This window comes from Polyodon spathula, chromosome 33, assembly GCF_017654505.1.
Source record: "Polyodon spathula isolate WHYD16114869_AA chromosome 33, ASM1765450v1, whole genome shotgun sequence".
In the NCBI taxonomy this organism is placed as follows: domain Eukaryota; kingdom Metazoa; phylum Chordata; class Actinopteri; order Acipenseriformes; family Polyodontidae; genus Polyodon; species Polyodon spathula.
In genome coordinates, this window is record NC_054566.1 from 1,645,571 (window position 1) to 1,663,184 (window position 17,614).

Here is a 17,614-nt window from a genome sequence, read left to right on the forward strand (position 1 = left end):
TACAGCCCTCCAGAGCCCCTGGTAGGGACTACCGTCCTGCTGGGCATCCAGACCTGAGGTAAGCGTCCGCTCTTCGCCTCTTCGTAAGGTGCCGTCCGTACAAGAAAGTTCCAGTGCAGGCCGGGTCTCCATGGACCTCGAGTAGAACACGATGGTCCACTCGGGACCAGAGCATGTCCGGGTCAACGTAAGGGGTTCTGTACATCCCCAGCAAGGCCCACTGTTCTACCCCTCTCCGCAGGGTCGACCAGGTGTGGATGTGCTGGGAGATATTCCCCGGAGGGAGAAGAGACTGTCCATCCGCTCGGGGACACGACTCCTTTCTTGGACCGAGACTCCATCGGAGCCCTAGGCACGGGGAGAACCTGGATCTGACCAAGCCTCGGAATCCTGCGCCCCTCGCGAAGGACGTCTAGTTTGACCTACGATCACGACTAAGACGCGCCTCCTGCTACGTCCCCTGGATGCCTAGCTAGGAGTTACCATGCCAGTCCGTTTTCCCTGGATGCATGAGAATGTAACTGTATAGAAACGTCTCTCACGCAGGCGTTTGCAGCAGTGGCTCAGGCAACTTGCCTCTCCAACACTGCAAGTGTGCTCACAGCCTATATGGAGGGTGCACTGCGCGAGGCCCTGCTCCCTGAGCCGGTGGCCATGGAGTTACGTCTCCTGTCCAGCACGCTGCTGCAGATGTCCGGTCTCCAAGGGCAAGCTCTTGGCCGGAGCCTGGCTAGCTTGATTGTGGCTCGTAGACAGCTATGGCTGTCACAAGCCAGAGTTCCTAGTACGGATAAGGCAGCGTCACTTAGTTTCTGGTACGTCACCTTTCACTTTGAAGGTGTATTTAGCGGCTATCTCTCCATGTCCCCGTACATTCAGAGCCTCCAGACGTGCATTTTTTGGCTACCCGTTTTCTTAAAAGCGCTCTGCGATTATGCCCTCCCAGGAGGACTGTTCTCCCCGAATGGAGCATTAATACTGTACCGGAGGCTCTCACAAAGGCCCTGTTTGAGCCCATACACTCTATACAGTTGAAGTACCTGTCTAGGAAGACAGCCTTCCTCATGGCCATCACCTCCGCTAAGCGGGTCAGTGAGCTGCAGGCGCTGTCTGTGCACAGCTCCTGTATGTGTATTTGGGAGGATGGCAGCAGGGTGTCTCTGCACACCAACCCTGCTATCCTCCCCAAGGTGAGCACAGCCTTCCACATTAATCAGTCTGTGGAACTGGAGTCCTTCCATCCACCTCTGTTTGCTTCAACAGAGGATGATAAATTGAATTTCCTCTGCCCAGTGCGGGCATTGAGATGCTACGTGCATAGGACAAGAGCTCTGAGTCAATCTCACCAGCTCTTCGTCTGTCACGGGACACTGTCTTTCCTACACACATCTGGACTTGCATACAGTCATCGCGTCTTTAGATCGATGAACAGGACAGTGCTCGGAAAATAACATTAATAGAAAAAATTCCGCCGAGGTCTCTGTGCATATACCACAATGCTTTGCGCATACACATCTTCACAGAGCGCTTGCCTGTGTAAAGGGAAGTGACGTTTCGATCCTCCCTTTGCAGTAACACGGTTGTTGTTTTTAAAATGGCGCCGCTAGATCTAGACAAGTATGTGGAGATCGCAAGACAGTGTAAATACCTCCCAGAAAACGACTTAAAGGTAAGAAGGAACACACATAGAAATAAATGAAACCATGCTGCGGTTGCAATAATTTGGTGCAAATTTGGTAAAACTGCGCTTAGACGAGTTGTGGACAACCCGGATCGTGGAGCGCTACAGCGGAACCTAGTCGTGAAACGGCGCAAATCTGTTTTAAAACAACAATTTAAAGACAAATATATGTAAAAAGATATTGTTTACAATTGAAATTACATAGTGGAGAACGGTTATTAATCGCCACGGCTCTGAAAGTGGGCTGTGCACGGGACTGTGTGCATTGACATATAAATTAATCTGTATATCCCTAATTTTCGTTAGTCAGGTGTTGCTGGTTAATACTTTTAATATTTTGGGCGAAGAAGCAATAGTAAACTAGTTAATACCACTTTGTATACATACACGTTTAAGGAGGTGTATAAATTGCAATGCACGTTAGCTCATATTTTATAAGTAGAATCCACAAAGTGTGTTAATAAAGTACAATCAAAACCTTCACACTGTGTAAGGAACTTTTTCTGTGTGTGTTGACAGTGTGGTTTAGTATAATATAAGCCTGTGTTTCACGGTAGGCTACATACATTGGTGCGAACAGTCGAGGGGTAATATTTGAGACTACATTTTCTGTCCCAGCCGGCTGCAATTACAAAAATAAATAGCCTAATCGTTAGTACTCATTTCCAATGTGTGGGGCTTGATTTGTGCTGCTTCACAACAATACAGTTGATTGTGGCTGACTAGATAAACAAGTGTGTTAGTAACACATCCTCGCCACCACTGTGAATTCAAAAAAGCGATCGGTGTGACATCCAAAGTGTGTATAGCATAGTGTGGAATAAGACATGGTAATGACTAGTTTTAATGTAAATTGGTTATGCTATTTAAGACCTAGATGTTATTGGGTAAGCAGCTAAGGTGTTCGTATGAAGTATAATAAAGGGACTGATTTACAGTATGTGGAATAACGTCTTGTGTTTAAGGTACATAAAAATGTAAGTGTGAAGTACAGTGGATGTACATGCAAAGGCATAGGTCTACATACTAGGGGTTTTGATACACTTTTATGAACGTTTAGATGTTATGCAGGTGTCAGCGTAACATGTCTCCATACACTCACACTGTTTATATTACATTATGATGTATACTGACAGGCCTGGTTAGTATTTTCTAAGCAAAGAAACAACTTTTGAACATAGCAAAGACTTAACTGTGTGTGTGTGTGTATGTGTGTATATATATATTAGTAAATGTCTCGCTTTGTATTTGTACTGCACTGTTGAGATGTACCTTTGCGTGGGCACAAAGTGAATAAACTAAACTCTATTTTTTAACATTAACGTAGAAGAACAAAAGTAATAATAATAATTTAAGAAAAGTTACAAAATCTATGAAATGCACAGATTCCAATACATTGTTATATTAACTCTACTGTTCAGGGATCGGTGCCACAAACGGGATATCCTTTATTTATTTATTTCTTTATTTGAAATAAATATCCCTTTCTGTTGACAAATTACATAGCTATTAAAGCCTCTACATAATTTATTTACAATTGTGCTTTCAAATGGTGAAGAACTGAACTTATTGAACTACGGCAGTTTTGTTTGGCATAATTATTTACATACCACGGTTTTCTCGTCCGGTTCTTTAAAGTACGTTTTTAGTTTAGCAATGACATTTATAACAAACGGCGGATAAAATGCTTGTCATTAACTTTCTTACCCCATGCACTCTACGCCATACCACACCTACTACAGCATGAACACACCAATGAAGCGCCAGATCGACCGAGAATATAACCTGCCCCAGTGTCAATCTTTGTTTCACCAGTTAGATAAACTACTTGGAGTGCTGTATGATAAAATTAATACATAAAATATGCGTTTGGTGAAATTTGTCATGTGAACGGTCTAGGATATTAGTCAACGTTTAACCATTTTTTTAAAGTTTAAAATTCCCATCCATACTACGGACACTCAATCTTCTATCCCAGTGACTTCTAATAAGTAACATAGAATGAAGCAAGATGAGTGTAAACTATCTCTTTTAACTTTTACCAGCTCACACTGCTTATTTGGGAAACAAAAAAATAAAATAAACTTTTACCAAACTATGTACCAACCTATTTTTTCCCCACACATTTTTGTTTGCCTTGTTGTTTAGCAGCTGCTAGTAATTAAAAAAAAAAAAAAAAAAAAAAAAAGCTGCTTTTCTCGTATAATTACTGTAAGTATTTTTCTCTCACAGAATGGTCAGTCAACTTCAGAATTAACCAACTGGACTTATGAAGAGTTTAATTTAAGACAAAACTTTACTTAGCTAGCGTGGACACGAGCATGACTTTTAATTTTTATCTTCAAGGGAGTAACATTCAAAAACTCAAACCTACTTGTTTCATTGTGTACTGTATTAAGAAAACAAGGATGTATTATTTCTCTGTAGAACAGTTCCCAGAATTCATTGATACTCATGGATTTTATTTTACATGCCCAGAAAACGCCTGTATTTTCTAAATTCCGTTATATTCACTGTTTTGAAGGTTTGAAAGGAAAACTGAACTATTAATTGGGAGATTAAATTTAAACATTTCATAACAGTTCAATGAACAACCATTTTACTTTCCATTTCTTGAAGAATTAGTAATCGATCAGGGGAGGGTACCGGCAGTGTTATTGACCAGTCATGTAAGTCCGTAGGCCAGGGGTTTTCAACCTTTTGTTGACACTGTACCCCTTCTGTCGGGAGGTTTCAGCTACAGTACCCTTTACAATTTCCCTTACTGAATGGTACCACAGTTGTAATGAAAAGCAGAATACTCTGACACATGTTTTCCTGTTTTATTTAATATACCGTCTGGGGCTGACTAACAGCTGGTTCAAGACAGAATACCAAACAGTAGGGTTAATTCTTAAAACTTAATTACATATCTTAGCCTCATAGGAGTCTGTATGGTCCAGTGGTTAAAGAAACAGGCTTGCAACCAGGAGGTACCCTGTCCAAATCCTAGCTCAGCCACTGACTCATTGTGAAGCAAGTCACTTAACCACCTTGTGCTCCGTCTGTCAGGTGAGACGTTCTTGTAAGCGACTCTGCAGCTGATGCGTAGTTCACACACCCTAGTCTCATATCTTGTAAGGTGCTTTATGATGGTGGTCCACTAAGAAAAGCGCTATATAAAAATAAAGATTATTATCCTCTTTGGATGCACAGAATTAAGACAGTATTTAGGAATCTCTTTGTAAACACTTGTGAGCTGCTAAACAAAGATTAAATAATGATATAGTGTTTTAGAGAATATATAATACCTTTTAAAAAAAGTCATTATTTTTTTTACTTTACTTTCATTTTTGTTTGTGCATTTCTGAGTCATCCTGCTTACCTCCTATGACCCTTAGAAGTACTCCCGGTTGAAAAACCCTGCCAGAGGCGGATGAGACTGACCGATTGGTTTAATAATGATTGGCACCAAAGCTGCCAAATAACTTCTCCTTATGAGCCTGCTGCCATGAACTTGCTGCATTTCGAGAATAGTTTAATGATTGTTTAGTTTCTGTGGTGAGACTGTTTGTTTGTTTTCTAACAGAACTCTAGTGGACTGTGTAAAATAAATAACTGCTAGAGTGGATGGCATGCAAGCACATTTGATGAAAAGCAGATACAATAAGTCCTGGTACCCAGTACCGGCAGTATTTCACCCCCGAGTAAAAGGTTGATTAAAGTTAGGGGGGTGCCCATCATGGAATGATCTAGTGCTTGTTTTTGGTCTTTTAAAGTGCATTGGAATTTTAAAATGTGTCATTTTATTTCCCAGCGATTATGTGACTATGTCTGTGACCTGTTACTTGAAGAGTCAAATGTTCAACCAGTATCTACTCCTGTTACAGTTTGTGGAGACATACATGGCCAGGTGAGAAACTGTCAGGAAAGCCACGTTTGCTAAATGTTAAATCAGCACATGGTACTTGCCTATATACATTTAGTTGATTCTTGCAACTATTTTAACATTATAATTAAAGACGTGAAGAAGCTGGACTTGGAAAGCTGTATGAAACACTTATTCAGGAGTTTTGCTGTATTTCTAAAAAATGCAAACAGTTTAATTGTAGGTTACAAATGCTGTACATTACTAATTTGCATTTCCTTATATTGAAGAGTTGAGCTGAGCCTTTAACACCAACTCTAAAAACAAAAATGAGTTAAGTGTTGGGTTGCTGCCTTTGAGGTTTCATAGTCTTATTCTGGAACTGAAACTATTAAAATAGACATTAACAGAAAGCTGCATTCAGTTGACCTTTAATTGCCATTACTCTGTCATGTGGTCAGTTTTATAGTTGCTAAACTCTATTGGTTTATGTATAGTGGTCGCTAAGCTACACATGTGATTTAACACATTAATTCTCTCTTCTCTTCCAGTTTTATGACTTATGTGAGCTCTTCAGAACAGGAGGCCAGGTCCCAGACACAAACTACATTTTTATGGTAAGTAAAGAGAGTGCTGCAGTCCCAGCACTGGGCTACATGGGATTATTGTATTCTAGGCAATACCACCAGAGGATGCTTTGTATTTCAGCAGGTATCTCCTAGCATTGGGTGCACTTCTGTAGTCTTTGAAAGCTTGGTTCCACATCAAAAAGACAAAAGTTTTGGATCGTCCCCACCTCAATGGAAGTGTTTTAGGAATAATACTAAAATATTAGTTCTCCTTATTTTATGTTTTGGGTCTATAATTGGGTGTTGCCCATGATGATGAAAAAGAGCATGGAAAGGGGACAATGTGTGAGAGTTCAGATCTACCTTGATACTCTGAACACACAGAACACCAATTGATGACCATGGATGGTAATATGATGAAGGCAAGTATGTGGTAAATGGGTGGGTAGCTTTAAAATGACTGCTGTGGTAGAGACCTTGAAGTAAACTATGCGAGATACCAGAGCTGAGTCAGAAATGGTCTGACCAGATTAAAGAAGCATATATTTGATCTTTGTATGTAAATAAATAATAGGATTCAATGTCCAGATCCTTTTTTTGTTAAATGTAACAGCTGGTAAGCCTGTTGATTCTCTATTTGGGTAGAGTGACACGTGACTGGCAACATTTTGTTTTTCATTTGGGTAAGTGTGAACTGTAAATCTTTAACTCGCTCATAAAAATCAGTGCTGCCCAGGTCAATATGACTGTCCTTATAAATGAACGTAAACTATTTTATGTTCTTTATAATTGGAGCATGTGTTTATTAATCCTGTTTACCTTTTCTGTTTTTTTTTTTAAATTTTTTAATTTATTTTTGCAGGGTGATTTTGTAGACAGAGGGTATTACAGCCTTGAAACATTCACCTACCTCCTTGCCTTAAAGGCGAAGTGGCCCGACCGTATCACACTGCTGAGAGGCAATCATGAAAGCAGGCAGATCACACAGGTGTATGGCTTTTATGGTAAGTTTCATCATTTAGCCAGAAGTAATTTATTATTGACAAGTAACATTAAAGCGTGTTGGTGCAGTGCTAAACTACAGTGATGCCTGTAAGGGTGAAACCCTGTAGGTTTCTGAATACACTGTTACTAGTTTATGTAAATGCATAATAACCTTTAAATTACACTGGCTTTAACAGCAGAGCTGCCCAGTAGGAATGAGTCGCTATACCGGTTTACCACGGTTTAGATGCATTACGGTATTGACACCGTTCCTGTTATACAACACCACAAATATCATAATTTCGGTACACAGCGGTTAAAGCTATGTTTTTGTTTCTATGAACAAGTGAAGGAAATACCATTTTGATTTGAACAACTTTTTTATTCAACATCCTGCACAAAACAAGTCTCGGTACTGCTTGGCTTTCTTACCCATCCTGACACTTGAACATGCAGTCAGTCGCCATCTTTACCACCGTTTTGCCTTTGCACTTTTCTATTGCAACATTGCTTCTAAACCAAGCGATGATACTTCCAGCCTTAACAAATTGTCAGGAATATCTTTTTGTGAACTGATTATACTGAATTTTGCTAATGGTTTTGAAGGCAACATGGAGTACAAGTTTCAATTAGCAGAGACAAGTGGCTGCAGTGGCAGACTACCGATACTTGCTCTCAACGTAGATTTGTTTTAAACAAGTTATTTACAATATTTCATTTTTTTTAGGTGAGTGAAGACATCCTTTGATGTACAAACTCCATGTGTAACATTGTGAACTGCAGATAAAAATCCAGTAATATACATCTTAAATACATCTTTATTGCTATATGGATTGGGGCCTGTGCCAAAATAAAGATCTCTTCTCTGCTCTTAGATAATAACCTGCATTAGTAAATGTTTTCTGTTTTAGCAGTATGACCCATTTTTGTTTTTTTGTATATTAGAATTTTTATAACAAACTGCTGCACCTCATTGTTTCAAGCAAAGGCTATATCTTAAAATAGTATTTAAAAATAGAATAATGCAGTGGCAGTGTAACTTATTCTACAACTTTAGGGTGGTGTTTTCAAGTAAAAAAAATTCTGATTTATTAAAAAAAAAGGTTATTTTTAGATTCGTTGTTTTCATTTAATAATCCGGAGATTTTTTTTTTTTTTATTTTGCCATGCTTCTTTTTTACCACTAACGCAAAGTGTATGGTGTACCCATTTGTTACACTATGGTTGACTGGCTGCTGAAAAAGTATTGATAGTATTGAGCCCTATCACAAGGCTGCTTTGTGTATGCTTTCTCTTTGCTCCCGCTATTTCATGATTTGACAATGTCGAGGTTGTTTGTGGAGCGAGACCAATATGTCAGTATAAAAGAGATTGACAAAAGTGTTAAGTGGTGGAGTTGGAAGTGGCTAGACACAGATAGATGGGGGGGGTTGTTGGGAAGCATGTTCAAAAGCTGCATGTTGAGTGCAAGGTGTACTGCCTTCGTGAGATGGAGATCAAGTATGGCAGTCGAGGAAAACAATCTCTAGATGATCACTTCAAAACACCGAAACATAAAAACAAAGAAGCTGTAAATCAGCGGAACCAATTACAAACTCCCAGGTACGTTATACTTGTATTTAGTTTGATCTGCTTAATTATTAATATTAAATGTGTACGGGTAACCTACCCTTTTTTTTTTTTTTTTTTTTTTTTTTTGCATCTGTCTTTACAACAATGTGTTGAAATTACTGAGTGTCCCGTTTTGACTTTTTTTAAACCCACATTTGAACAGGGGAATTTTTGCTGTTTTTAAGCCTTGGGAATGCAAATTGACAGTTTACAGACAAAATACAGATAAAAAGTACGACCACATACACACACGCACGTACAAATAAGCATAAACACATACTGTCATTGTCTGTTTAAATAGGCATGGTACTAAAGACAAAAGTTGGTTATTTTGCAGGAGAATATCAATTAAATTTAAGAAGTTCAAGTCGAACGGAAATGTATGTTCAAACTGCTGTACAGTAGGGTTTTCTTCCTCCTCCTCTTCTGTTGTCACACTTTCCATGTCTTCCCAGAACTGACGTCTTTTATTTGAGGCAAGAGTAACAGTCGGGAGGGAGGGTATTTTCGCGCTAAAGGGAATTGAAGCTTGGGTATGGTTGCGCATGCTGGTGTGGCACTGTCTACAGCGTGTTAAAAAAACAAAAAATGAAGCGCTGGTGTGTCCAGACCTTTAGGGTGCTAAAAGGCATGGTGTAAACATAGATACAGTATAAAAATGTAGGCATTAATTACGCTTAATAGTATGAAATGCCCCCTGACACTCAGCTGACCACTTAATTACATTTGGAGCACTCTATTCGGTGAGGTTCATTAAAGGGTCAACCACTGTGGCATACTCAGGGATAAAGCGGCGGTAATAACCAGCAAATCCCAGTAGGGATCCATTTCCTTTTCCCATTAAAAATCCCAAATATATACAGTAATTGCCCCTTGATACTGAAGTGTGGATATACTAGCGCCCCAGTGCCATCAACATCTTTACCTTCAATGGACCGGACTTGCCCCCAAGCGTGCACTAGTGACGGGTCATTATGTTGGTCTCGCACTATGTCCGCGCTTGAGTATCACATTTCTGGTATATTGAGAGGGGCTGGAGTAGCATCTGCCCCTAGATGGCCCAGTAACCTCCCCCCCCTCGGTCACACTGTTCCGACTCCCATTGACTGACGTTTGTTACCATCCGAGCACTCTCCCACCAGACCCCGGCCTTTTCTCAGTGATGCTCCCTCGTATTTTGTGGTCTTTCTCGCATTATTCATTTTTCTAGGATGGAAAATAGGAGAAAACAGCTGGGCTTGAAAAGGAAACGCATCACCAATTCGTTCCTTTTTCTTTTTTCTGCCATGTTTACGTGTCTGGCTAAGTGCCGTTATTTGCATTAATTCTTTGAGTTTTGTCCAGTCTCGGTCCAGAATAACTGATGGCTTTCACATGGTTGTTGCTGAATAGTCACACAAAACTTCCCCAGCCCCAAGTCTATAGGATGACATGACCTTATACATTTGCATGCATTACAGACTCAATATTTTTTTTAAATTCCTTGGCTGTCAGCATTGAAATGCCTTTTTCTTTTTCTTAACAGATGAGTGCCAAACCAAGTATGGAAATGCAAATGCTTGGAGATACTGTACCAAAGTTTTTGACATGCTTACAGTAGCAGCAGTGAGTAGATTTTATATTAACAATTTCATTTCTTTTGTGCAGTTGTCCTAATACTGAACTCACCTGCACAATTTGCCAGTTTATTCCATATTATATTTGCATTATCTTTGGCTGCAGACATTTCAGTAGCATTGGTAATGTTCTTTTATGTCCACTGTATTTTTATGTATTGTCTTTTTTCCCCCCATATACAAACATTTGAAAAACCTGATGTTCTTGCTATAGCAACAGATCAATCAGCAAAGCCATGAAGCAAGGACTGAGCATTTTGTTTTCTCCACTAGATGTCTCTCATACATTCATTACAAACATTTTGACCAGTGGAGGTTGGTGGCCAAAATATATGGGGAGGCAGAATAAAGACAGGGGGCTTAGGTACCCCTTAAGCAGTAAAATCTTATTTTAATCAGACTAACACTTTTCATCATCATAATAATAGTAATAATAATATTTGAGGTGACTTACAGGTGTGTAATTACAGTATAATTTACTGTAAGTGCAAATAATACTACTAGAATACAGTATGAAATGGGGTGCAACAAGTTAGGATTCTTACCTTGTCTGAACTCCACACAGAGTTAACTCCTGGTCTCTCTCTTGTTTGGGTCAGGAGAACAAACATCTCTAACCCAGAGATCATTACAGTCCTTTTTGGCACCAGAGTTGTTGGTATCCTTTCCCCATAAAACCCTGTTCCAGATGAGCATTGTTGTCGTCCACATTTCTTCTATAGATGTTCATTTGTGCTGTGTTTTTTTTTTTTTTTTAAGTAAAAAAATATGGTTAATATTTAGATCATTTTTCTAACCGCATTGCCTCTTTTGCTGGCTTTCTTCTGGTTTTTCTTTTTTTGTAAATGTATTTTCTTTGTTTGTCTTCCTCCATCCCCTCTCTTTTTACTGTGTGTGGTACCCTACTATCCCCGTCTTGCAGTAGGGATTTTGTCTAATGTGCATTGACATGTTGGATACTCCAACACAGAGGGAGAGCTCCAGCGCCCCTGCCTCAGCAGTCTGATAGACTCCTCTTCGAGGGCTACAAAAAGACCGAGCAGTCTGAAGGAACAAAAGCTCCACGTTTCTCCCTCTAAGAAGCACTTCAGTAAGTCTGCATGGGCGTGGCAGCAGGGAGAGAGAGAGACGTCTGTAAACCAGCAGCAGCCCCTGAGGAAACTTGAACCAGCGCTGTGCAGCTGTCTCCCTCACAGGTCACGATCCCTCTTATGACTAGGGATCGGTTCTTCCAGTGGATGGGAGAATTCGAAAACCTTAAACATTCTCAACCTCCTCGTGCCTGTAACCTGTGCGGCAGGTTCTGGTACTCCAACACAGTCCACGTTACTCAGTGGAGGCGCCGGACCTGGAGGATGAAGTCATGAACTCCACCTCTGGCAATGACGAGGAGGAGTATGCAGATGGTGTTGAGGATTTCATCTGCTTTCAATATAAAAAAAGGTTATTGCTGCTTTAGAAAGAGTGCGATCTGATTCAAGCATTTAAAATTCTAAAAGGTATAGACAATGTCGACCCAGAGGACTTTTTCGACCTGAAAAAAGAAAGAACGACCAGGGGTCACAAATGGAGATTAGATAAAGGGACATTCAAAACAGAAAATAGGATGTACATTTTTACACAGGGAATTGTGTGAGTCTGGAACCAACTCCCCAGTAATGTTGTTGAAGCGGACACCCTGGGATCCTTCAAGAAGCTGCTTGATGAGATTCTGGGATCAATAAGCTACTAACAACGAAATGAGCAAGATGGGCCGAATGGCCACCTCTCTTTTTGTAACCTTTCTTATATTCTTATAAATATCCAGACCACTACAAAGGAAGATGATTTCTTGAGCATCATAGATTACAAGCTAGCAGAGGAAGGCAGGAATGTATCCAAGATACAACTTCAGGCTTGCTATGATGCTATTGATACCAATGCCAGGGCTGTTGCAAATGTGGCTGCTAGGAGGTGTGTCCAAATGAAAACATTGGCACCAACTCCCAGATACACAACAGCTATACTGGAGTTACCCTTCCAGGGTGACTTGCTCATCGCAGCGGACTCAAAGACTTTATCCCAGATGAAGGCAGCAAGACAGGCTGTTCGGTCCAGTTCAACAGGGAATGGAGGCACACCATTCAATAGGGGTTCTTTCAACAGATACATGTCTTTTAGACATCACCCACACCAATTTTCTTTTGGGAGACAGCCATGTTTTCAGTGTGGTCAAGGAACCATGCCATACAAACCCTCACATTGCAATTTCAAAGAAGGCAGTAAGACTTCTACTTCCTGACAATTCCTACCATCCATCGGTACCGGAGTCCTGGGGCTTATACAGTACGGTTACAAAATACCATTCCAATCTCCATCCTCCATTAACGGACATTATCAGAACACAGATGGGACTGGTCATGCCCTCAAGGAAACTTCCGCTAGAAGTCAAGTCTATGCTCCATTCCTGTACCATAGCAAAGGTTCCCTTTATCTTCTCAAAGCAGGGCCATTACTCAAAATACTTTCATTCAGAAAAAGAACAGGAAATTCAGGCCCATTCTAAACCTCGGGGCTCTGAACAGATACATACTGTCAGAAAAGTTCAAGATGGTAACCCTAACCACCATTACTTAGTCAGTCCAACCAGTGGACTGGTTGATTTCTATAGATTTGAAGGAGCGCATCTTCCATCTTCCTATACACAACTACAGGAGCTATCTCCGTTTCTCCGTCCAGGACCGTCTGTACCAGTGCAGAGTGCTTCCTTTAAGGATTTCCACTGCCACCAGGGTGTTCACCAAGATGATGGTAGAGGTATGGGCATCCACATCTATCACTGTCTAGACAATTGGTTGCTGAGGGCTTCCTCCAGGGAAAAGCCACAGAACAAAGGGACAAGACTGCTTTTTCAGAATCTGGGCCTACTGTTCAATCACAAGTAATCCTCACTCGACCAGCTCAATCTCTTGTTTTTCTGGGGGCCCAGTTGAATGCACGAGCAGGAATGTTCCTCATGGAGGAGAGGGTGATTACAGTTTGTCAACTGGAAAGTCACTTTAAAATAGGCGCACATGGCAGCAGCAGTTTCCCTTGTAAGGGACACAAGATTGCACATGAGGCATACTCAAAAATGTCTAGCTTTTGTGAAACCCCTCCCTTCCAGATTCCCTTTACATCAAGGCCACCCTGAGAGCTGCCTGACTTTCACCCCAGGTGAGTATGTTGCTGCCACTATCTCCAAATCCCCCTACACTGCGTCTTCATACAGGCACCTTCCTAATAGGGTGGGGAGCACTCTTGCCGGAGGTGCAGTTCTGGGCACCCAGACAAAGACACCTCCACATAAGTCATCTGGAGCTCCTGGCAATCATTAGCACTGGGATGCTTCAGCCCAGTTTTAATAGGAAGGGAGAAGTTTTTACCGATGATACCACAGCGGTAAAATACATCAACCACCAGGGGAGCACAGAGTCTTGGGAGCTTTGCCTCCTATCCATGAAGATCTGGAATTGGTACAGAGCACAGGCCATTACAATTCTTTCATATGAACCTTGCTCTTCCTCCAGGGTTTATATTGCTGCAATTTCCAGCATTCTACCTGGCTGGGAAGGCTATCCGGTAGGTTTTGATCCTATGATATCGAGATTTATTAGGAGGGTTAACCATGTAAGACCCCCAGAAAACACATTGTTTCGTAATGGAACCTCAGCCCAATACTAAGGAAACTAATTAACCCATTGTCACATGGAAGACAACGTTTTTAGTTGCTGTAACATCAGCAAGAAGTGTAGGCGAACTTAAAGCCCTGGTCATCAATGCACCATATTTCCAGTCTTTTAAGGATAGGATCATCTACAGACCTAACCCTCAGTTTCTACCAAATGTGCAACTGAGTTTCATTTAGAACAAGTGATAACGTTTCTGAATTTCAACCTAAAACCTCACAATTTTAAAGAATTGGCCAGATTTCTCCTTATTATTCAATGTCAACTGCAGAAGTAAAACAACACTCTATTTTCAGCAAATAAGCTTACTTTCAGTAGTTATTTTCAGAACTGATAGATTACTGTATGCTGTCTCTTGTGCCATGGCATATGCAGTAGTAAGTCAGTGCTTTGGCACGCTGTGTTTGATCAATCGCTTCTGACATTTTAGCATATGTGTGGGAGGGTTTAGTCTCTCAAAACGTGTGAATGGTGGATTGATCACGTCAGTCAAATGGTGAATGATTGATGCCGAAACTGGCCTATAGGATTTGTCCGTGTTCAGTCTGGAATGCAGTAAGTCAAATAAACAAACTAAACCGTTTTATATTTCAGATCGTTGTTTGATTTGAGCAAATCCTGACGGCTACAATATTTAGGAGACCCACAGGAGATATTTTTGTCATTTTTTATTGTATTTTCAACAGTTCTTTTCAGAACTAATCAATCATTATTGATTGCTGTATACTGTCCCAGGCTATGCTGCACCATCCACAGTAATAATATTAGAAAATGTCGGTGCCTAAAGGCATTGGGATGTGTAGGAGGATTTAGTCTTTCAAAATTATATTTTGAATTTTAGTTTTTGTCTACATTCAAAAATATGTATAGTTTTCATATTGACACAATGATTTTCTGTTTTTAAATGTTTATTATTTATTAATACAAATGCTGACGCAGCCATAACAGAAACATACTAACTCCTATAGTTTTCTCCATAGTTAATGTATTAGCAATGCAAGACACATGCAATTTGTCTAATTACCATGTTAGAAAATTACTTTTTTAGGGCTTTAAAGTGACACAGAAAATGTCATTTTTCTGCACTGATTGGGACCCATGTGTTTTGCTAAAATTGTAACGTGGTAATTGAAAACTAAATGTTAACCTCTGTCTGTCTTTTGTTTTTTTATCTGTAGTTAATTGATGAGCAGATCTTGTGTGTGCATGGAGGGCTTTCCCCAGATATCAAGACCCTTGATCAGATCCGTACCATAGAGCGCAATCAGGAGATCCCACACAAGGGGGCGTTCTGTGACCTGGTGTGGTCCGACCCCGAGGACGTGGACACCTGGGCCATCAGCCCTCGAGGGGCAGGCTGGCTGTTTGGAGCCAAGGTTACTAATGAGGTAACCTAAACACGTTGCTTCCACTCAAATTGTATTTGCAATGAAATGTTGTTTATTGTGGTCCATACATTTCTGAACCGGTTGCATCACAAAAAGACCACCTTCCTTTTACAGCAAACCAGATGCAAAACTGATTTGATGGACATTCCAGCTGTAACCAGCTTGTTAATTTTTTCTATTTTTTCTGTTTGCAGTTTGTTCACATCAACAACCTAAAACTGATCTGCCGAGCGCATCAGCTGGTGCATGAAGGTTATAAATTCATGTTTGACGAGAAGCTGGTGACAGTGTGGTCTGCTCCTAATTATTGCTATCGCTGTGGAAACATTGCATCAATCATGGTCTTCAAAGATGTGAACACGAGGGAGCCGAAGCTGTTCCGCGCAGTGCCAGATTCAGAACGGGTTATTCCACCCCGAACAACGACACCGTATTTTCTTTGAGACCCTCCCACCCCCCCTCCTTCTCTACTTTTATGTATGACCTTTTTTATTGCCTCCTTCGCTGCTGAAATTGCATTGTTACCCGCTTTTTGTTTTGTGTGTGTGTGAAATGTTTAGGTTATATAAGTTCCCATTGTTTAAAAAATATTTAATTAAGTTTTTTTTTTTAATTTGATTTGACATAATCCTGCCCCCTGCATATCCTAATTACTAATGATATTTACAATGAAAGATTAAGTGACACTGAACACTATGCAGAGTTTAATACTAACATGTTACTTCCTGTCTTCTCTGTTGTATGTATCCCTGCAATGTCTCATTCAACACAACCGTTTTGATACTTTTAGCGTGAGCTCCTGATAAACTGGGGAATGCAGCCAAACCATGGATATGTAGAGGAGCTTGTAGTTACTGACCAGAGGCTTTGAACAGAACGTTCCCTGCTATTGCATCCAAGTAAAAGGTCTCACCTCTAACCTCCATTAAACAATAAACATTAGAAGGTAGAATTTCCTTGGATACACTACCGGGGGTGTTTTAAATTGATTAATAACCCATATGAAACACTAGTGATCATGTTGATACAATATTACAGGGATACATAGGAGACACCAAACTAAGTAATGGATTTGTTTTAAACTCTTCAGTTTTCAATATTGCTTCATTGTGTGTGTAAAGTTCAGCAGCAAAGTAAGTACATGGTGCACGCAAGGACTATAAACCTAGTTTGTGTTGTGTAGAGACATCCAAGATGTAAAACTGTCAAATATTTTAAATGGATAATAAAGTGGTCTAAAGGCTGCAATTTTGTTATTTTAACAAGGGGACAGAAGCAGTGACTGTTCTCACTGTTTGTATGTTTAAATGATTGTATTGATCCTTTTTTTTTCCAGATTCGTTGTATTTTATTATAGTAATATAGTATCTGCAATCCACCCAGAGGTTAAATATTGAAATAAACTGCTTTATTATTGACTTTAGATGTCTTCCATTTGTATATTATTTCAGTAGCCAGTACTTCTGCCAGCAGATAAACCTGAACATCAGCTGAAGATGTTGCTAAATAGAAAACGTTTTGAAAGCTGGTATGTCCAATTTATCTCTTACATTAAAGATAATAATACTTTTTGGTTGACCATCTATTGTCAGTTCAATAATCTTTATTAATATATATTTTAAATATTTATTTTAGTTTTTGCACGAGCATGTATACTTGCCTTCTAGAGATCAGTCCTGTATAGTAATTTGCAGCCATGACGCAGAACCACAGTGTTAGAGATTCTGAGAGATTCAAAATAATGATTTTAATACAGGTTCACAGTCTGATGACTATTGTAGAAGACTGGTTTCTGCAATATGTTTTAATGTGGAAAAACATACCTTTCTGTAAATGTTCTTGTATCGCAGACCATTCAGGAAGTGACTTTATATTTGCAGCGGTATAATAAGCTATATGATAAATGTGGTGACCATGTAGGGAGTATTTTTTTGTTATTTTTATAAAAGTATAGATGTTTTTTGTTTTACTGCACAACGGGCCATATTAATGATACAGGTCTTCAGAGTCAGAGCTATCACTGTGATGAAAAAGGTGTTTCTTAATGACATATGTCAACAGTTTGAAATATGACATGTATCAACAGTCATTAATGTAGATTAAGAATAGCAGAGGACCCAATATCAATCCCTGTGGTACACCACTAGTTACCTCACTCTATTTTGAGGTTTCTCCTCTAATCAATACCTTCTGTTTTCTTTATGTTAACCA

The 17,614-nt window shown here is 40.0% G+C and overlaps 1 protein-coding gene across 1 annotated transcript; it reads left to right on the forward strand.

Annotated features, from left to right (window-relative positions):
- The first annotated feature begins 1,564 nt into the window (after window positions 1-1,564).
- LOC121303553 (serine/threonine-protein phosphatase 6 catalytic subunit) lies at window positions 1,565-16,821 on the forward strand. The gene is made up of 7 exons (XM_041234319.1): window positions 1,565-1,669; window positions 5,478-5,573; window positions 6,080-6,145; window positions 6,960-7,101; window positions 10,218-10,297; window positions 15,194-15,403; window positions 15,598-16,821. Exons 1-7 carry the CDS (start codon window positions 1,595-1,597, stop codon window positions 15,844-15,846), a joined length of 918 nt encoding a protein of 305 aa, XP_041090253.1. The 5' UTR covers window positions 1,565-1,594; the 3' UTR covers window positions 15,847-16,821.
- The last annotated feature ends 793 nt before the right edge of the window (window positions 16,822-17,614 follow it).